Below are 20860 nucleotides of genomic sequence, written 5' to 3' on the forward strand. Positions count from 1 at the left end.
TGTCATATGATATTTCTCCATCTCTATCTGACTTACTTCACTCAGTATGAGACTCTCTAGATCCATCCATGTTGCTGCAATGGCTTATTTCATTCTTTCTAATGGCTGAGTAAGATTCCATTGTATGTATGCACCACATCTTTTCCATCCATTCCTCTGTCAATGGACATCCAGATTGCCTCCATGTCCTGGCTATTGCAAACAGTGGTGCAATGAACACTGGGTGCATGTATCTTTTTGGGCCATGTTTTTCATTGGATATACTCTCTTCTAAAGCAGGATGTTATATCACTACTATTACTTCTTTTCAGTTCATTCTTTACCTTCACTTTTCTTCACTGTATCTTCTCATTCATTTCTCCTCCCCTCCAGTTAGCTCCAATGTTTTCTAACCAATTTCTGCTTTTCTCTTTGCTTCATTGATCCTTTATTCCTATTAGCTTCAGTTACTAGCTCTGAACAGATAACACTGCCAAATATCTTTATTAATTCAACTTTCCATCTCTTTCAGATAGACAATTTTACCAGTGTACTCAACATCAACACAGGGCTTTAAATCAATACCACACAGGTTTACATCTCATTTCACAGCATCATAGTTCAAAAATGAGTTCATGATTTTTATTCCTACAACAAATCTACTGCTTCTTTTGTGTGTTGCACATTAATTTTATTAGGTGAATTCTCCCTAAAGTAACTAGTATGTTCTTGATAAATATTTGCTAAAACAGATTATGGGACTCATTAGAAAAGACCCCAATGCTGGGCAAGATTGAAGGCAGGAGGAGAAGGGGATGACAGAGGATGAGGTGGTTGGATGGCATCACCGACTTGATGGACATAAGTCTGAGCAAACTCTGGGAGTTGGTGATGGACAGGGATGCCTGGCGTGCTGCAGTCCTTGGGGGGTCACAAAGAGTTGGACACAACTGAGTGACTGAATGGAACTGAACTGACGGGATAAATATTTAATCATGAGAACATGAGTAGAAAGGTATAGCAATTTTTATTTATAGGATCTCCATTTCAACAGATATTAGTTTAGAGATCAATAGATGTTCTAGATGATGTGGTGAGGAGAACAACTGGTGTGAAAGCCAGAGGTTGTATGCAAATCATTTTGATTTTGAGAAACACCTTATAATATTACCCAAGACAAATTAATTTCTCCTCCACTTACCTTAATTCAGCTGAGTAAACTTTTCAGTACTGATGATTCAGTCAAGAAAAATTTGGAAAAAATGTTATTTTATAAAATAAAAATGAATATTCATTATTAAATCTAAATAGAGCAGAACCATCCCTAGGCTTCCACTACTGCTGCCCGGTTCTCACTCTGAACCTTTATGCTTGTGGAAGGAGGCTGCCCCTGCCCCTCACCATTCCCAGTTCATAAGCACAGTTAATAAGAATACTTTTGTCTCCTCCAGTGAAGAAGAATCCAACAAGGAGACACATGTGTGCTGTGAATAATAACTAATTAGATTTCCCTTAAGAGCAATGATGAAATTTGTTGAGCAATGATAAAATACCTTGGGATCTGGAGTATCTCATAAGCAATTAAAGTATATTAATAATTGTTCAGAAACACAAAACAAAGGAAAACAAAACAAATATCCTTAAGAGAATTTATCAATTTCAAAAGTCAGCTCCTTTTGTCCATTTTGGATTGAGACTAACATCATCATTACTATTACTCTTATAAGAGAGGCTAATAGGAGTGAAAATAATTATAGTGGTTTTATATTGTGCTTTACTAGTCATATACATTTTTGGTATGTTATGTCTTATTGATCCTTAAAAACTTCTAATGGATGCTACTTCTTTTTTTTATGTGGATGGAAACTGGGTATAATAGAAGTTTTGTGATAAGCCCTGCATGACCAAGTGAAGCACTCGTCTAAATCTTCTGACTCCATGATTTGTTTTTTAGTTGAATGTATAAGTAATCTAATAGTTTGAAATAAATGTAATTGACAAATATATTTATGATTTCAGCATTGAATAGCAATTTATCAAAATGAAGGAGAGGAGAAAGAAATATAATGGATATAAAAGTAACAGACATACCTATGATAATGATCGATAGAGGTAAACTTAGAAACATAGTGTAAAATTTAGAAATGTTGCTTCTTCCATTCATAATACATTTTACAGTGTAACCTACTGTAACTACCACTAGACATGGGTTATGAAAACAGCTTTGCCTTGTTTTCCTTCCTGAAGGTTTATTTTGTAGGAGCACATGTATCAGTCCTGTAATGATCTTAGAGGCTGATCATCAATGAAAGTAAAAATTTCAGTGATCTTCTAGTTAAATAAGAGCTTCCCTGTTCTTCTCTCAGAAATAAGCCCAAAATTAATAAATAGAATAAAATACAAAAATCTAAGATACATCTGAAAATTAAAACAATTAAATAATGGTTTCTGAAACTAGAACAATCAAAGTGGGATGCTTAAGATAATGTCCATCATCAGTGAACTCAAAACTAACTGAAAAACCAACTTCCTCTAAACAAATGGGAAGGTCTGGAGAAAACAACACCACCACCAAAAAAAGGAAAAGAAAATAGTACATCTATCTGTCTCTTGTTATAATAACAGGAATAGAGAATGAAGATTGGCAATATCAATTATCCTGGATCTCTTTATGGAGTCTATGAAAAGCAAAAATAGAAATCATGATTTAAGTCTCTTTTGAAACAAGTAGTCTATTGTTGAAAGAGTGAATAGAACAGACTTTGCATTATAGCAGATCTAGAGTGGAAAATCTCAACTATCTTTCAGCTGTACAATATTTGTATGTATTGTAAAATGTTCACCACATAAGTCTAGTTAGCACCTATCACTACACATGGTTACAATTTTTTCCCTGTGATGAGAACTTCTAAGATCTACTTTCTTAGCAACTTTTATTTATTTATTTATTTATTTTTTTGCTGGTTTATTTCTTTTTAATTTTATTTTTACTTTATTTTACTTTACAATACTGTATTGGTTTTGCCATACATTGACACGCAGTATAGTATATTAACTGTAGTCACTGTGCTGGACATTATGTCAATATTTCCATGATGTTGATTTTATGACTGGAAAAATCTCAATTGATTGAGGAAAAGTAAAGGCCAAACCTGGTGGCTCAGATAGTAAAGAATCTGCCTGCCATGTGAGAGACATAGGTTCTATTCCTTGGTTGGCAAGATCCCCTGGAGAAGAGACTAGCAACCCACTCCAGTATTCTTGCTTAGAAAACCCTGCAGACAGAGGCGCCTGGCAGGCTACAGCCCATGGGGTCACACAGAGTTGGACATGACTGAGCAACTAACGCACACACACATACCAAAGGCCAGAGTAGCTCTCATACACGTTTAACCTGTGTCATGGTGTTTTTGCTGTCAACAAAGATTGCTATGAGCAAGGTCTAGGCCAAGGATTAACCTCTTCTCCAACATGGACCTCCTATAAATAGTTGGTCTAGAAAAGTAAAAACTGATATAGTTAATGATGAATAATCAAAAGAAAGTCAAGGTTTTATCCAAAAGATTTATTACTGGCCATGTGCAAAATACTAAAATATGAAACCAAGAAAGTAATGAGAAAGGATTGACAGATGAGAAATATTCATTACAAAATACTGCATTGGAGGTAAGAACTCTAACCAAACATAATGTCATTATTGCTAAAAAGCCAGCCATAAAATTGTGACTGACAGTATGAAACTATAACACAAAATAGAAGAGCAAAAAGTCATGGCAAATAAATGGCAAAATAGCAAAGTTGAGATTGTATCATGAACCGGCAGAACTCAGGTCAGAAATAGAGGGGAAAATTGAAAATCAAAAAGAAGAAATAAAAGTTAAAATTATAAAAATAGAAAGGAGACTAGGCACTGAATCATAGAAATAAATAAATAACAGAGTATTGTTAAAACCAAGAAAAAATAACCAACAAAGTGCACAATCAAAATTATAATAAACTGTGATTTACAATTATAAAGGAATATATAGATCTACAGACTAAAAAATTCTCACTTTATTTCAGCTAAAAAAGACATTTACTGGTTAAAAACCCTACTAAGACTACTAGATTTCAAAGATAATAATCTTTTTAACAAAAAGTTGAAGCATCATTGATTTAAAATGTGTTAGTTTCAGGTGTACAGCAAAATTATGTCTTTAATAAGCTTACACGCTCAGTTGTGCCTGACTCTTTGCAACCCTTTGGGCTGTAGCCTGCCAGGCTCCTCTGTCCATGCAATTTTCCAGGCAAGAGTACGGGAGTGGGTTGCCATTTCTTATTCAAGGGAATCTTCCTGACCCAGGGATTGAACCTGCGTCTCCTGTGTCTCCTGCATGGCAAGCGAATTCTTTACCCACTGAGCCAACAGGGAAGTTATATATATATATATATATATATATATATATATATATATATATATATACTTTTTCAGTCTTTTCCATTATAGATTATTACAAGACAGTTCCCTGTACTATACAATAGGTCCTTGTTTATTTTATATAGTAATGTGTATCTGTTCATCCCAAACTCCCAGTTTATTCCTTCCTCCCACTTTCACCTTAGTTTATTTTCTAAGTCTGTGAGTCTGTTTCTATTTTGTAAAGTTCATTTGTATCATTTTTTTAGATTCTACGTGTAAGTTATATCATATATTTGTCTTTGTCTGATTTACTTCAGTTAGTATGATAATCTCTAGGTCTCCAGGTCCATCCTTGTTGTAAAACTGGCATTATTTCATTCTTTTTTATGGCTTAGTAATATTCCAGTACATATATATAGTAATATTTCATTATATATATACATACATATATATATATATATATACACACACACACACACCCCACATCTTCTTTATCCATTCATCTATAGGCAGACATTTAGGTTACTTCCATGTCTTGGCTATTATAAATAGTGTTTCTGTGAACATTTAAGTACATGTATCTTTTCAAATTGGCATGTTTGTCTTTTTCAGATTTATGCCCAAGAGTTGGATGGCTGAATCATGTGGTAACTATTTTTAGTTTTTTAAGGAACTTCCATAATGTTCTCCTAGAGAAGGAAATGAAAACCCACTCCAGTACTCTCGCCTGGAGAATTCCATGCACAGAAGAGCCTGTTGGGCTACAGTCCTGGGGTCACAAAGAGTCCGACACGACTGAGTGACTAACACACACAACACATCATGTTCTCCAAGTGGCTGCACCAGTTTACATTCCCACCAACTGTGTAAGAGGGCTCCCTTTTCTCCACAATCTCTCCAGCATTTATCCTTTTTAATAATAGCTATTCTGACTGGTGTGAGGTGATACCTCATTGTAGTTTTGATTTGCATCTCTCTGATAATTAGTGACATTAAGCATCTTTTCAGGTACCCATTAGCCATGTGTATGTCTTCTTTGAAAAAGTGTTTATTTAGGTCTTTTGTCCATGTTTTGATTTGGTTGTTGTTGTTGTTTTCAGCTGAGCTGTATGAGCTGTTTGTATATTCTGGAAATTAATCTTTTGTCAGTAGGATCATTTGCACCTATTTTCTCCCAGTTTATAGGTTGTCTTTTTGTTTTGTTTATGGTTTCCTTTGCTATGCAAAGGCTTATAGTTTTAATTAGATCTTATTTGTTTATTTTTGCTTTTGTTTCCATTACTCTAGGAGACAGATCCAAAAATATATTTCTACAATTTATGTCAAAGAGTATTCTGCCTATGTTTTCCTTTAGAAGGTTTATAGTATCTGGTCTTACATTTAGATTTTTAAACCATTTTGAGTTTATTTTTGTATACAGTGTTAGAAAATGTTCTAATTTCATTCTTCTACAGGTAGCTGTCCAGTTTTCCCAGCACTACTTATTGCAGAGACTATATTTTCTTCATTTTATATTTTTGCCTCCTTTGTCATAAATTAATTGACCATATATGTATGGCTTTATTTCTGGACTTTCTATCCTATTTCACTGATGTATGTGTCTGGTTTTGCTCTAGTACCATACTGTTTTTATTACTGTAGCTTCCTGAACAATCAGATAAAAGGAGTTATCATTGGAAAGGTACAAGTCAGGCTGGCCCCAGTCTTCTTTACAATAATACTTACAGGAAGTAGAGCAAATCTTGCAAGTATTTAAATGAAAATGTGTGAGTTTAATTTTATTCTTGTAAATACTCTCCTTTAAACATAGAAAAAACAATACTAGCAGAAACAGAACAGCACAATTACTATGAAATTCATCAAGATAATGGAATAGAAAATTAATATACAGAAATCCAATTTTTTCATATACATTAACAACATGTTAGGGAAGATAATGTAAAAGAAGATTGCATTAACAGTAGCAAAACAAAAACAGCACAACTTTATAGCAAATGTAGAATCCATTAATAATGAAACCTTTAATTAAACTATTGAAGGAAACAAAACAAAAACTGAAAAACTGGAAAAATTACACTACACTATATTCTTACAGAAGAGAAATTCCTTTAGAAACTTGAAATAACTGAGATTATTTATCTATGAGTCAGAAACCAGAAGCCATAAAATGAAAAAAAAAAAAAAAACACCCAAAACTAAGATCAACTTGTAATCGTACTGAAACAAACAAAAGACAAATGACCAACTGGGAATTACAGTTCTATAAATAACACCAAAACAAGTAAAATTGATTGCCATTTATATCAAAGATAAAGCACCAATTTCCATCAGAGATAAAAAGTTCGTAAAATTGATAAGAAAATCCACCCCATCCCTCAATAAAGGGTAAAGTACACAAACAGGTAGCTTTGAGGAAAGCAAATAAAATAACTTTTAAAATTACATATTCCTCAGTCACACTCAAGAGAAATGAGAAATAATACTGTCAATTCAGTTCAGTCGTGTCTGACTCTTTGCAGCCCCATGGACTGCAGCATGCTAGGCTTCCCTGTCCATCACCAACTCCCGGAGCTTGCTCAAACTCATGTCCATCAAGTTGGTGATGCTATCCAACCATCTCATCCTCTGTCATCCCCTTCTCCTCCCACCTTCATTCTTTCCCAGCATCAGGTCTTTTCAAATGAGTCAGCTCTTCGCATCAGGTGTTCAAAGTACTGAGCTTCAGCTTCAGCATCAGTCCTTCGATGAATATTCAAGACTGAAGAAAAGAAGAGAAGCTAAAGGCAAAGGAGAAAAGGAAAGATATACCCATTTGAATGCAGAGTTCCAAAGAATAGCAAGGCGAGATGAGAAAGCCTTCCTCAGTAATCAATGCAAAGAAATATAGGTAAACGGAATGGGAAAGACTAGAGATCTCTTCAAGAAAATTAGATACCAAGGGAACATTTCATGCAAATAAGACTATCAGTTCAGTTCAGTTCAGTCGCTCAGTCGTGTCCAACTTTTTGTGACCCCATGAATCGCAGTACGCCAGGCCTCCCTGTCCATCACCAACTCCCGGAATTCACTCAGACTCACGCCTATTGAGTCAGTGATGCCATCCAGCCATCTCATCCTCTGTCGCCCCCTTCTCCTGCCCCTAATCCCTCCCAGCATCAGAGTCTTTTCCAATAAGTCAACTCTTCAAATGAGGTGGCCAAAGTACTGGAGTTTCAGCTTTAGCATCACTCCTTCCAAAGAAATCCCAGGGCTGATCTCCTTGCAGTCCAAGGGACTCTCAAGAGTCTTCCTCAACACCACAGTTCAAAAGCATCAATTTTTCGGCCCTCAGCTTTCTTCACAGTCCAACTCTCAGGTCCATACATGACTACTGGAAAAACCAAAGCCTTGACTAGACGGACCTTAGTCGGCAATAGAGAGAGACAAATTTTTTGACTCTAGGTGGGAAATTTTCCACACTCATGTGTTTGGTGAAGGCTAGTGCAGCCACTGTGTAGGGCAATTTGCCAACATTTCTCTAGTGTAAAATTCATTTGCATAAGTTTGGGCCATTTTCTTTTTTCTTAAATCATTTTTTCTCTTGGAGTTCTTATTTATATATTCTGAGAACTCATCTTTTATTAGTGACTTGTAATGCAAAAATCTCCTATTTGGGGGGATTGTCTTATTATTGTAATATTTCATAAATGATTATAATAAATAGAATTCTATTTATTATAGGTGAATGTATCTATAGTATTCTTTATGGTGTATTTTTTGTTTCTAAGATATTCTCAAATAATAAATATATTCTCCTCTACCTAACTCAGAAAGTTAAAAAAATATGTCTTTCATTTCTGTGTACTTAGTAGCCTACAATGTATTTATGTATGTAATATAAGGTAGAGACCCAATTTTGTGTTTTCTCCAAATGGTTAAAAAGTTTCTCTTGTGCCACCAAGGTGAGTTTCTGAGAAAATGATCATTTTTATACACTTGTAAATGGAGGGTATATTGGTATAGATATATTTCAGATTTTTGGCATTATTCAGTATGCAAAATTTATACAACCTTTGATGTAAAATTCTCGTCAAGCGTCCAACTGAAATACTATTACATACACAGCAATACATGTTCACAAACTGTCTACTGCAGATTTTGTAAAAGTGAAACACTGGAAAGAACCAAAATGTCAATCATAACTGCAAGAGTAAATAATCCATTAAAGTATAAATTGTTGACATTGTTCTGCATTAAAATAATAAGATCTCTGTGTACTGATGTAGAATAATTTTCAGACACTCGTAAATGAAGAAAGGCAGTTGCATAAAAATACACTTTCCATGATAAAATTTGCTTTTCAAAATGTTCATGTAATCTTGAGTCTGTCTGTGTATGTGCATCTGTCCATGCAAGGCGGGGGAAGGGGAGGAGAAGGAGAAATGGAGAGAGGAAGGGATCAGGAAAGCTTGGTTATAGCCAAGAGATTAAATCAGCAAAAACTATTTTTTGCTTTTGGAAAGAACGTGTTATAGTACCAAGGCTACTTAGTCCTACAGCTTGATCTCATCAGCTCCCTCTTAGATTGTCTTCCTGCCAGGCATCAAGTCTTCCATTTCACTCTTCTCCACAGCAGTGCTCCTGGTATGCCTGTCATCCCAAGTCCAAGTTTCAAAGATTCCTAAATGTCCTTAGGGAGGTCTTACCCTCAGACCCCAGCCTAACTATCCTCTCTCTTTATTTCTGCTATGCTAACTATACAGTCTATTTTGGTGAATGCTGTATGTGTTTTGTAAAAAAAAAAAAAAAAAATGTTTGATTCACTTCAACTAGTTCAAGTTGGCTGAGTGGTTTTCAAATACATTCTGTATCGTTATTATTTTCTTGTCTAGTTGTCCTACTCATTATTGAGAGAAATGTGTTGATAGTCCCAATGATGTTCATACATTTTCTATTTGTCCTTTGATGTTTTCAACTTCTGCTTCGTGAAGTTTGAGATTTTATTAGTTGTGCACACACTTGTGACTGTTACCTATTCAAGATAGAGTTGCCAATTTAATCTTTATATAATATTCCACTTTTTCTCTTATAATGCTCCTTGTCTTGGAGCCTGGCTTATTTGATATGAATATAGTTAAATCTGCTTTTAAAGCTTTGTGTTTGCATGGTATACTTTGCTAACTCTTTTAGTAAAAAGAGTTTTAAAAGAATCAATTTATCTTTTATTTTTAAAGTCTATTTCTTGAAAACAGGATATAGTTGGATGTTGTTATTTATTAAGCATAACAATTTCTGCCTTTAGTTTGGAATGATTTTTCTGTATTTGTGTAATGTAAGTGAATAAAAAGCCTCTTGATGAAAGTGAAAGAGGAGAATGAAAAAGTTGGCTTAAAGCTCAACATTCAGAAAACGAAGATCATGGCATCTGGTCCCATCACTTCATGGCAAATAGATGGGGAAACAGTGGATACAGTGTCAGACTTTATTTTGAGGGACTCCAAAATCACTGCAGATGGTGACTGCAGCCATGAAATTAAAACACGCTTACTCCTTGGAAGAAAAGTTATGACCAACCTAGCTAGCATATTCAAAAGCAGAGACATTACTTTGCCAACAAAGGTCCATCTAGTCAAGGCTATGGTTTTTCCAGTGGTCATGTATGGATGTGAGAGTTGGACTGTGAAGAAAGCTGAGCGCTGAAGAATGGATGCTTTTGAACTGTGGTGTTGGAGAAGACTCTTGAGAGTCCCTTGGACTGCAAAGAGATCCAACCAGTCCATTCTAAAGGAGATCAGTCCTGGGTGTTCTTTGGAAGGACTGATGCTAAAGCTGAAACTCCAGTACTTTGGCCACCTCATGCGAAGAGTTGACTCATTGGAAAAGACTCTGATGCTGGGAGGGATTGGGGGCAGGAGGAAGAGGGAATGAGAGAGGATGAGATGGCTGGATGGCATCACCGACTCAATGGACGTGAGTTTAAGTGAACTCCAGGAGATGGTGATGGACAGGGAGGCCTGGTGTGCTGCGATTCATGGGGTCACAAAGAGTTGGACACGACTGAGCGACTTTACTGAGCTTAACTGAAGTGGATTAAAATATGGTTGGGTTCAAGTCTACAATTTTTTGCTTGTTTTCTATTTGTCTCAACTCTTCTGTTTTTGTTTTATTTCTCCTTTGCTGCCTTCTTTTGTATGAATTCATTTTTTTTTTACTATTTCATTTTATCTCCTTTATTAACTTCTTAGATTGTGTCTTTTTTGTTGTTGAAGTTGCTTTAGTGGTTAAAATACATATTTTTAACTGATAGAAGTGCACCATCAAGCCATTTTATTCTAATCCAGAAACAATAAAAGAAAATTAAAGCAGTATAATTCCATGTCCTCCTCTCTTCCTTGTGCTCTTGTTGTCATCTATAGATTTTATTTCAATATATGCCAAATACTACATATGCATTTTCCACACACATTTTTATTTTTTAAACAGTCAGTTGTCTTTAAACCAACTTATACATATGTACATAAAACAGACAAATCTTTGATATGTTTATCTACATATTAATACTTGTGTATCTTGTTTGTTCTATATTTTCAGACTTCCCTTCAGCCTAAAAGTCTTCTTGAACTTTTCTTGTAGAGCTTTTCTTTGTAGATGATTTTAGACATTTAAAAAATCTGAAAATGTCTTATGTTGCCTTAATTTTGAAGGTCATTTTCCCTGAATATAATATTCTAAGTTGATAACTTTTTCCACACCTTAAATATGACATTTTATCGACTTTTGGCTTTCATTGTTTCTGATAATAAATCACTCATTGTTATCATTATCACCCTGTATTCAATCTTTCTTTTTCTCTGACTTCTTTCAAGCTTTTCTCTTTGTTTTTTTGCTTTCATCAGTTAGATGTAAGTTGGCTACATTAATTTTATTTTTATTTATCTAGATTTGGGTTTGGTGAATTTTTTAAAAATTTGTAGTGTGTTATTAACCAATTTTGTATTATTCCAAGCCATTACTTCCCTGATAGCTCAGCTGGTAAAGAATCCACCTGCAATGCAGGAGACCACAGTTTGATTCCTGGGTTGACTGGAAGACCTGACTCATTGGAAAAGACCCTTTCCCAATTGGGAAAGATTGAAGGCAGGAGGAGAGGGGGACGACAGAGGATGAGATGGTTGGATGGCATCACTGACTCAATGGACGTGAGTTTGAGTAAGCTCTGGGAGTTGGTGATGGACAGGGAACCCCGGTGTGCTGCAGTCATGGTTGCAGAGTTGGACACGACTGAACAACTGAGCTGACTGACTGAAACCATTATTATCTTTTCAAATAATCTTTCTAATTCTTTTTTTCTCTTGTCACATTATAGGACTTCAGTTACTCATATGTTAGAGGAGTTGATTTATCCTACAACATGAATGCTCTGTGTTTTGTTTTCTGACACTGTATTTTTTATATCTAATATTTACACTTTTTTGTATAATGCTCATCTCTTTGATGAAGTTTCCTGTATGTTCATAAATATTGTCTGCCTTCACCACTAAAAGTTTAAACATATTTGTTACAGCTTTTTAAAATCCTTATAATCCTCAGGAAAATGCAAATTAAATCATAATGAGATATCCCTTATGTACCAAACGGAAAGAATACTTTTTTCCAAAAGTTGACATTTCCAAGTGAAGAGGCTATAAAGGAAATAAATGCTCAACTTTGGAAATTTATTGGCAGTTTTTAATTAAAAATGAGTACACTCAATACCATTTACACCAGAAATTTCAATCCAAAGTATAGACCCAAAGAAATATTTGATTTTTTTCCCCTTGGCTATGCATGAGGCTTGTGGGATCTTAGTTACCCAACCAGAGTTAGAACTCAGGCCCTTGGCAGTGAAAGTGGGAAGTCCTAACCACTGAACCAGCAGGAAATTCCCCAGAAATGCATGCATTTGTCCACTAAAAGACATATCCGATAATGTATATATTGACACTATATGTAATAGCCTTCCAATGAAACTATCCAAATGTAGGCAATAAAAATAAATTGCATTATATTCATAAATGTATAAGCATATGGTAATGAGAATGAATGCCCTAAATGGTACATGTAAAAACATAGATGAATCTTACAGACACAAAATTGTACATCTTAGATGAGTTTAGTTATTTAAATTTCAAAACCAAGCAAATATGGCTTATGGTTTTGGTAATCAAAAGAGTGTGTTAGGGGATAGTGACTAGAAAGAGGCACAAGGGGAGCTTCTGACCTGATGGATATATTCTCTCTTGCTTCTATGTGCCACTTCACAGGAGTCTTTCAACTCTGTAAAAATTCATTGAGCTTATACTTATGACTTTTTCATTTTTCTATATATGTTTTACTATTATACAATAAAAAATGTAATAAGAGAAGTTAGAACACAAGTTACAATCAAAAAAATCATATTCATATTGTTGCTAAAGGGCTAATCTCCTAATATATAAAAAGCTTCCTCAAACCAAGAGGAAACTTATAAACTCATAGTAAAATGGACAACAACATCTTCAAATACCAACAGCTATTTCACAAATAGGCAGCAGCATCTGAACATACAGAAGGAACATCAACCTCATTCATTATAACAGAAATACAAAACGCAGTGACACAAAGATACAATTTCTTAACTATCAGGTTGAAAACTAAATCCAAAAGTTTCACAACATATTATATTGGTGAAGCTCTGGATTACCAAATGATGTAACTCAGATTAAGCTTTAATAAAAAGGTGTCAAGCCCTGAAAGCTCAGTTGGTAAAGAATCTGCCTGCAATACAGGAAACCCCAGTTCAACTCCTGGGACAGGAAGATCCCCTGGAGAAGGGATAGGCTACCCACTCCAGTATTCTGGCCTGGAGAATTCCATGGACTATTGGTCGCAAAGAGTTGGACATGACTGAGTGGCATTCACTCCAATTTCTTTCACTTTCAAACACAAAGTAAACACCACTTATTCATCTTAAGATTCGTGAGTTTATATACTATGGCAGAATTATGTATAATTCATTTGCTTTGTAAGCAGTTTATGACGCTATTTTTATTTTTTGTATTTTCCCCATGGCCCAAGCGCTTTTCTCTATGAGTTTTAATTGCAACTGGCAGATTGGTTCCCCAAGGTCAGAATTTCCAGCATGCCCCATCCTAAAGTCACTACATTCCCTGAGGAGTAAAAAACAAGGAGACCCTAGATATCCTTGTATTCTTTTAAATATGGCATAAAAAAAAGAGGAGAGTCAATATTGTGATAAGATCTAGACACAAGGAATTTGTGCTAGGACTCGCAAGAGTGAGACACTTTACAAGCTGAACAATGCAGCAAAACAGAAGTAAGTGACACAGAACCTCTGAGAGGCTTCTTTCAGAGGAAAAGGATACTTAGTTCCCAAAGAGGGGAAGTTACTTTTACTCTTGGTGCTATTCTTAGTCTTAGAAACTGTTGCTTAGAAGACTGTCACTTTGACAAGCAACAGGTTTGTTTGTGCAGACCAAGACTACGGACAACAGCAGGAGGGAGAGGTACTATCATGGCATGTGAATTAAAATAATTTCATTAAAGATAAAATTAATTAGAGGTAAAGAAAAAGGAATAATGATACTTAAATATTTGAATAGTAAGAGTGAGTAGGGTATTTAGTTTCCATCAGGTAAATTTTGTTCTTTTTTGATTTCCAAGATTGTTCATTTTGGGGAGAGCTTACTGCCAGGTGAGGAAAATGACGCTGAGTAATCCTTCTAAAGCATGAACTGATCTCTCCCCAACCAAGTCAATGTAGATTTGGTAAGATATCTTAGAATTTTGGGAAACGACCCAAATAATCAACTGGATGAGTTCCTATTTACTAAGGAGCCATATTTCTACATATTTGTAATTTGTAATCTGGAAAGGATTGCTAGTGGATTTAGGGGTAGTAAAAATTCATTTCAGCATAACAACAGAGTACAGAAAGTTTGTGGATGTGCACAAGCTTCAGTGAATTTATTATTATGTCAGTTTGGTAGCATAAAAGGTACAAAGAGATACTGTACTTGTTTCTAGGGCCGATTTGATTACACACTTCCTGTTTACAATGTCTTATTCTGTCAAAGATAAAGAAAAAATTCCATTTTCTACTATTTTATTCTAAGAATGCATAGAGTAAGAAAGCATATACTAACTGTACTATATACTAAGAAAGCATGAGGAAAGATGTTTTGAATGACTGTTGTGAGGTATTTATTTAGATTAAGTAGGATGTAAAAGTATTTTCTGAATACATCTTCAGCTTATATTTATCATATGACACTTGGTCTTCAGAAAATGTCCCTATGTAGAAACTGTTATTAGCAATTGTTCTTTTCAGGAAACATTAAAATCAGAATCTCTTCATGCCTTTCTTTCCTCTTCCTGTCCTTGCTTCCTTCCTGCCATCCAAAAGGAGTAGTGAATAATATCCTTTGAGAGGTGAATATTACAACTGGCCACAGACTAATTTTTGAGTTAGCTGAATTCTGACTTTGGTGACTTCATTTCTATTTCATAGTCTTATAGTCCATTATGATTCCTTCTCAGTTTGGGAAGTTTTCTACACTGTCCACATAACCATCCATGCATAGAAGATTCCATATGCTGTAGAAGGTCCTCTTCTTTCCATAAGAATGACTCTCATATTCATATCAAACAGATCTCGATATGAATGGTGAATGATGTATATATGGAAACAGTATAAATTTTACCAGGACACTATGGTAATCCAAAGGATTTAAGCTTTTATTTTTTTTTCCTTACTGCCTGTCAAATAATTCTGCATATTTGTATTATGGATTTGACTAATCACAAAAAACAAATACTCCGGTATACTTTCCAGGAGAATTCCATGGACAGAGGAGCCTGGTGGGCTACAGTCCATAGGGGTCACGAACAGTTGGACACAACTGAGCAACTAAAACACACACACACACACATATAAGAAGAATGCTTAATCACTGAATATAATTTGGAAAAGTGAAGTGAAGTCACTCAGTCGTGTCTGACTCTTTGCGACCCCATGGACTGTAGCTTACCAGGCTCCTCCCTCCATGGGATTCTGCAGGTAAGAGTACTGGAGTGGGTTGCCATTTCCTTCTCCAGGGGAACTTCCAGACCCAGGGATCAAACCCTGGTCTCCTGCATTCCAGTCAGACACTTTAACCTCTGAGCCACCGGGGAAGTCTTTGGAAAAGTGGAACATAATTATATAATGAAAATCATTAGTAATCGCAAACCCAATTTTTCTTTGTAGTTTTCTCATTCTTTTGTAAGCATAATTTACATGTATTTTAGCAATATTCAAAAAATATGTCATATTTTATGTTAGGCATGTTTCATATACCAAGATATTATGATAATGATGAGTAGGCATTGCATGTATGTAATTAATTTTATTGACTGTAACAGTCTAATCAATAGATAAATTATATTCAACATTTTGCTATTCTGAAACATTAAAATTATTTTTTCTAATTTTTTAAGTCATGTAAATATACCAGCAATGCCTATCCTAGCATGTAAATATGTATGTGCATTGATTTTATATCTCAAGTGTTTTCTTAAGGAGAGGTTAACAAATGATATTTTTAATATCATTTAAAATAACATTCCTATATACTTTAAAATTATTGCTGATGTTTAAAATTTTCAGTATGAAATTTTATTTGCATTTATATGCTAATCTTTTGGAATTGCACCTATATTTACTATTAATAATTATTTGCTATATGAACTTAATTTTAATAGGATTTTTAATAATTAGATCTCAGGATAGTAATTATGTATAAATTATGTCAAGATATTTTATTCTCCCTAGTCTTTTTACTTCTTATTTAATTTTATTATTTCACTGTGCTAGCTAATAAACCAGCTCACTGTTCTTTCCAGGACACAATCCTGTTTTGCTTAATGTACTTTGTCATCTTTAAGTTCAGACAAGAGTATCATTGAATCCAGGCATACAGATTATTAAAGATAACAGATTTCATATCTTTACTAGCTAATATCCACTGTGACAAATAAAATGTTATTAAGTGAATGTTTATTCACACATTACAGGTTTATTCATGAATCCTATGGCTACATACAATAGTGTTTAAAAAACAGGGTTTTCTCAGAGGCAGAGACAAAGAGTCTGATGCTTATACTACCATTTACTACCTATGTAATTATAGGCCATTTACTATCTATGTAATCCAGGACTCACACAAGAGAGTTTGTATATTTTTCACAGCTTTTTCCACTTTGCTACAGCCCATTATGAGAATTTTTAATCCTTAGAAGTGTGGCTAAATGGAGGGAATAGTAAAACATCCATGAAAAACAAACTTTTTAAATATAAATATATACATATCTACATATATATATATCAAAACTTTTTTGATATACATATATACTATTTGGTAGAAATGTGTTCAACATAAGTAAAATAAGTAAAAATTTTAGTCCTACTTATGTTAGCTTCTACTAATTATTTCTTGGCTAAATGTGATAATAAATTAATTCTATAAGGGATTGTCTTTGGTCCTTGGAATTTTAACTGTATTAACTTAATTACAATAAGAGGAAAGGAGGCATACAGTAATTAAAAAGGAAGATTTATATTCTTCAACTGACAGTGCCTATCAAAGATGGTAAATTTCATCTGCTATAATATAAGTGCATTAAGATCAGCAAGAAAGTGAACTGAATTGAAAAAGAATAAGTTAAAAAATATATCGAGTGAATTAGAGATTTAATGAAGCTCCAGTGAAGTCTCAGTGTCTCTCCATCTTAACAGATCCAACACTTTCTTTTTGCAATGAATATTGTGTAATACACCTTTACAATATTTAGTTTTGTAATACCTCTACTTAGTTAGCTATGTGCTTACCAAATGAAAGCCATGGCTTAAAATATGGTTGTTAAAATATAGATGTATTATTGTTAACTCTCATTCTTCTTGCCTAGGTAATAAAAGGAAATACATTAATGATTTTATTTGTTTCAGCATCCCCTACCCAGTTCCTCTATTACATGTAGGTTCATGAACCAACATTAAGTTCTAAGCAAAGGCTAATCAAGCTCCAAAATCTGCCTGTGGTGTTTCCAGCAAGTAGAGTCACAGCAATGAGAAGATTCAATAACACTCTTCATCACTCTAAGGGCTTTGTTCTGGTGGGCTTCTCTGAATGGCCCAAACTAGAAATGGTTCTTTTTGTGGCCATCTCCATTTTCTACATAATGACTCTCCTTGGGAATTCAGCCATCATTATCTTGTCACGCCTTGATCCTAGACTCCACACCCCAATGTATTTCTTTCTGGCTAATCTCTCTTTTTTGGACCTCTGCTATATTACCTCCACTGTCCCCCAGATGCTGGTCAACATACAGAGCCGCTGGAGAAATATCAGCTACGGAGGCTGCATAGCTCAACTATTCATCTTCCTTGGCTTAGGATCCACTGAATGTGTCCTTCTCTCAGTAATGGCCTTTGATCGTTATGTAGCTATCTGCCAGCCTCTGCATTACACAGTTATCATGCATTCTCGGCTATGCCAACAATTGGCAGCAGTGGCTTGGGCAACAGGTTTCAGCAACTCTCTGGTGCAAACAGTGTTGACTTTCCTGTTACCTCGCTGTGGTCAATATCAGGTGGAGAATTTCTTCTGTGAAGTACCTGCCATGCTTCAATTATCATGTGTTGATACATGGATCAATGAAGTGGAGATGTATGCTGCCGTGGTGGTCATAAAAGTTATCCCAGTGGGTTTAATCCTGTTCTCTTACATCAACATTGTTAGGTCAGTGGTAAGAATCCAGTCTTCTGAGGGTCGAAAGAAGGCCTTCAACACATGTGGGTCACATCTGCTTGTGGTTGTTATGTTCTATGGCTCAGCCATTAGTGGTTATGCATACATGGCACCCAAGAGCAATTCTGCCAAGTTGAAGGGCAAGCTTCTTGCTCTCTTCTATGGGCTCGTAACTCCAATGCTCAACCCCCTCATCTACACCTTGAGGAATAAGGACGTAAAGGAAGCAGTGAAGAAGCTGCTGGGGAGAGAACTAGAGCAAGGGTGGAACATGGCTTAGGAGAATGTAGTCCTCTTATAATTCAAACCCCACACTCCCAGACTGTCTTTACCAACTTTCATTACTCCTTTCACTCCCAAGTAACAGTGGCTGATTATTACTATGATCACCCAAGTATTTCATAGAAAGTCAAATGTTGATTATTCTCCTCTTGAAATAATGAAGCAGCTTGAAAAATGGATAATGAATATTTATAGGTTTTAATTTAATATTTCATTTTTACTCTGTCTTTTCTAATGAAGTTTAAAAATTAACATCCAAATATGATTTCTTATACATAGAATACTAAAACTGGTGATTAAGGAAGTGATCTTGAGACTTCTTTAAAAAGCAGAAAGATGACTACTGGAAAAGACTAAATTATGCTACAAAATTAGCAGAATGCACCTATAGAGCATCAACAGGGCAATTCATTTCTTCTTTTCATATACTGTCTTCAAAATGCTGTCAGTGTAGCTGTTGTATATGTAATATAATTTAAATCAAATGAGAATGGAAGCTCCTCAGGGAGCCAAGTACATGCTGTGGTTCTCTACACTATTCTGAAGAAAAGGGGTATACCTGTAGAAGGCTCTGTGCCTATGACTGTTAGCTCACTTATCCTTTCCTGCTAGTGACCTCTTACAGAATATTTTTACAACTCTGCAGGCCATTCTACAGAAGTTTTCCCTCATGGCACTCATCTCACATACTAGCAAAGTAATGCTCAAAATTCTCCAAGCCAGGCTTCAACAGTATGGGAACCATGAGCTTCCAGATGCTCAAGCTGGATTTAGAAAAGGCAGAGGAACCAGAGATCAAATTGTCAACATCTGTTGGATCATCAAAAAAGCAAGAGAGTTCCAGAAAAACACATACTTCTGCTTTATTGACTATGCCAAAGCCTTTGACTGTGTGGATCACAAAAAACTGTAGAAAATTCTTCAAGAGATGGGAATACCAGACCACCTGACCTGCCTCTTGAAAAATCTGTATGCAGGTCAAAATCAACAGTTAAAACTGGACATGGAACAACAGACTGGTTTCAAATTGGGAAAAGAGTAGGTCAAGGCTGTATATTGTCTCCCTGCTTATTTAACATATAAGCAGAGTGTACATCATGAGAAATGCTGGAGTGGATGAAGCACAAGCTAGAATCAAGATTGCCGGGAGAAATATCAATAACCTCAGATATGCAGATGACACCACACTTATGGCAGAAAGTGGAGAGGAACTAAAGAACCTTTTGATGAAAGTGAAAAGGAGAGTGAAAAAGCTGGCTTAAAACTCAACATTCAGAAAATGAAGATCTTGACATCATTTCATGGCAAATAGATGGGGAAACAATGGAAACAGTGACAAACTTTATTTTGGGGGGCCCCCAAATCACTGCAGATGGTGACTGCAGCCATGAAACTAAAAGACACTTACTCCTTAGAAGGAAAGTTATGACCAACCTAGACAGCATATTAAAAAACAGAGACATTACTTTGGCAACAAAGGTCTGTCTAGTCAAAGCTTTGGTTTTTCCAGTAGTCATGTATGGATGTGAGAGTTGGACTATAAAAGAAAGCTGAGTGCTGAAGAATTGATGCTTTTGAACTGTGGTGTTGGAGAAGACTCTTGCAAGTCCCTTGGGCTGCAAGGAGATCCAACCAGTCCATCCTAAAGGAGATCAGTCCTGACTATTCATTGGAAGGACTGATGCTGAAACTGAAACACCAGTACTTTGGCCACCTGGTGAAACTGACTCATTAGAAAAGACCCCAATGCTGGGAAGGATTGAAGGCAGGAGGAGAAGAGGACAACAGAGGATGAGATGGTTGGATGGCGTCACTGACTCAATGGACATGAGTTTGAGTAAGCTCTGGGAGTTGGTGATGGACAGAGAAGCCTGGCATGCTGCAGTCCATGGGGTCGCAAAGAGTCAGACACGACTGAGAAATTGAACCAAACTGAACATGTGGGGAACATGTACATCTCTCAGTAATGGTGTTTTGTTTAAAAACATCTTGTTGCCCAAACAGTATATATTTTATTATTGGTGCTCATTCATCTTTATCAGCATGGTAATAGCTATTCTCAGCAGGCCAAATGGAAAAACCTTTTTTTCTTCAAGTTGGAATGCAGGATATCATATAGCTTCTTTACACAGGTTGTATTTCCCTAAACCCATGTTTTACAAATTCTTTGTTTTTATGTAATGACTACTGGATATAAAAGCCTGTGCTGTACTGTGCTTAGTCATTCAGTCCTGTGCAACTCTTTGCAACCGCATATACTGTACCCCACGAGGCTCCTCTGTTCATGGGGATTCTCCAGGCAAGAATGCTGTGTTGGGTTGCCATGCCCTCCTCCAGGGGATCTTCCCAACCCAAGGATTGAATCCACGTTTCCCACATTGTGGGTGAATTCTTT

The 20860-nt window shown here is 35.6% G+C and overlaps 1 protein-coding gene across 1 annotated transcript; it reads left to right on the forward strand.

Annotated features, from left to right (window-relative positions):
- Positions 17501–18463, forward strand: LOC102187583 (putative olfactory receptor 2B8). Its single transcript, XM_005701551.2, has one exon. It carries the CDS (start codon positions 17501–17503, stop codon positions 18461–18463), a length of 963 nt encoding a protein of 320 aa, XP_005701608.2.

This window comes from Capra hircus, chromosome 23 (genome assembly GCF_001704415.2).
Source record: "Capra hircus breed San Clemente chromosome 23, ASM170441v1, whole genome shotgun sequence".
Taxonomy (NCBI): domain Eukaryota; kingdom Metazoa; phylum Chordata; class Mammalia; order Artiodactyla; family Bovidae; genus Capra; species Capra hircus.

Bases quoted from the DNA above. Each gene is read 5' to 3' on its own strand.
- LOC102187583 (XM_005701551.2), top strand. From the start codon at position 17,501: ATGAGAAGATTCAATAACACTCTTCATCACTCTAAGGGCTTTGTTCTG.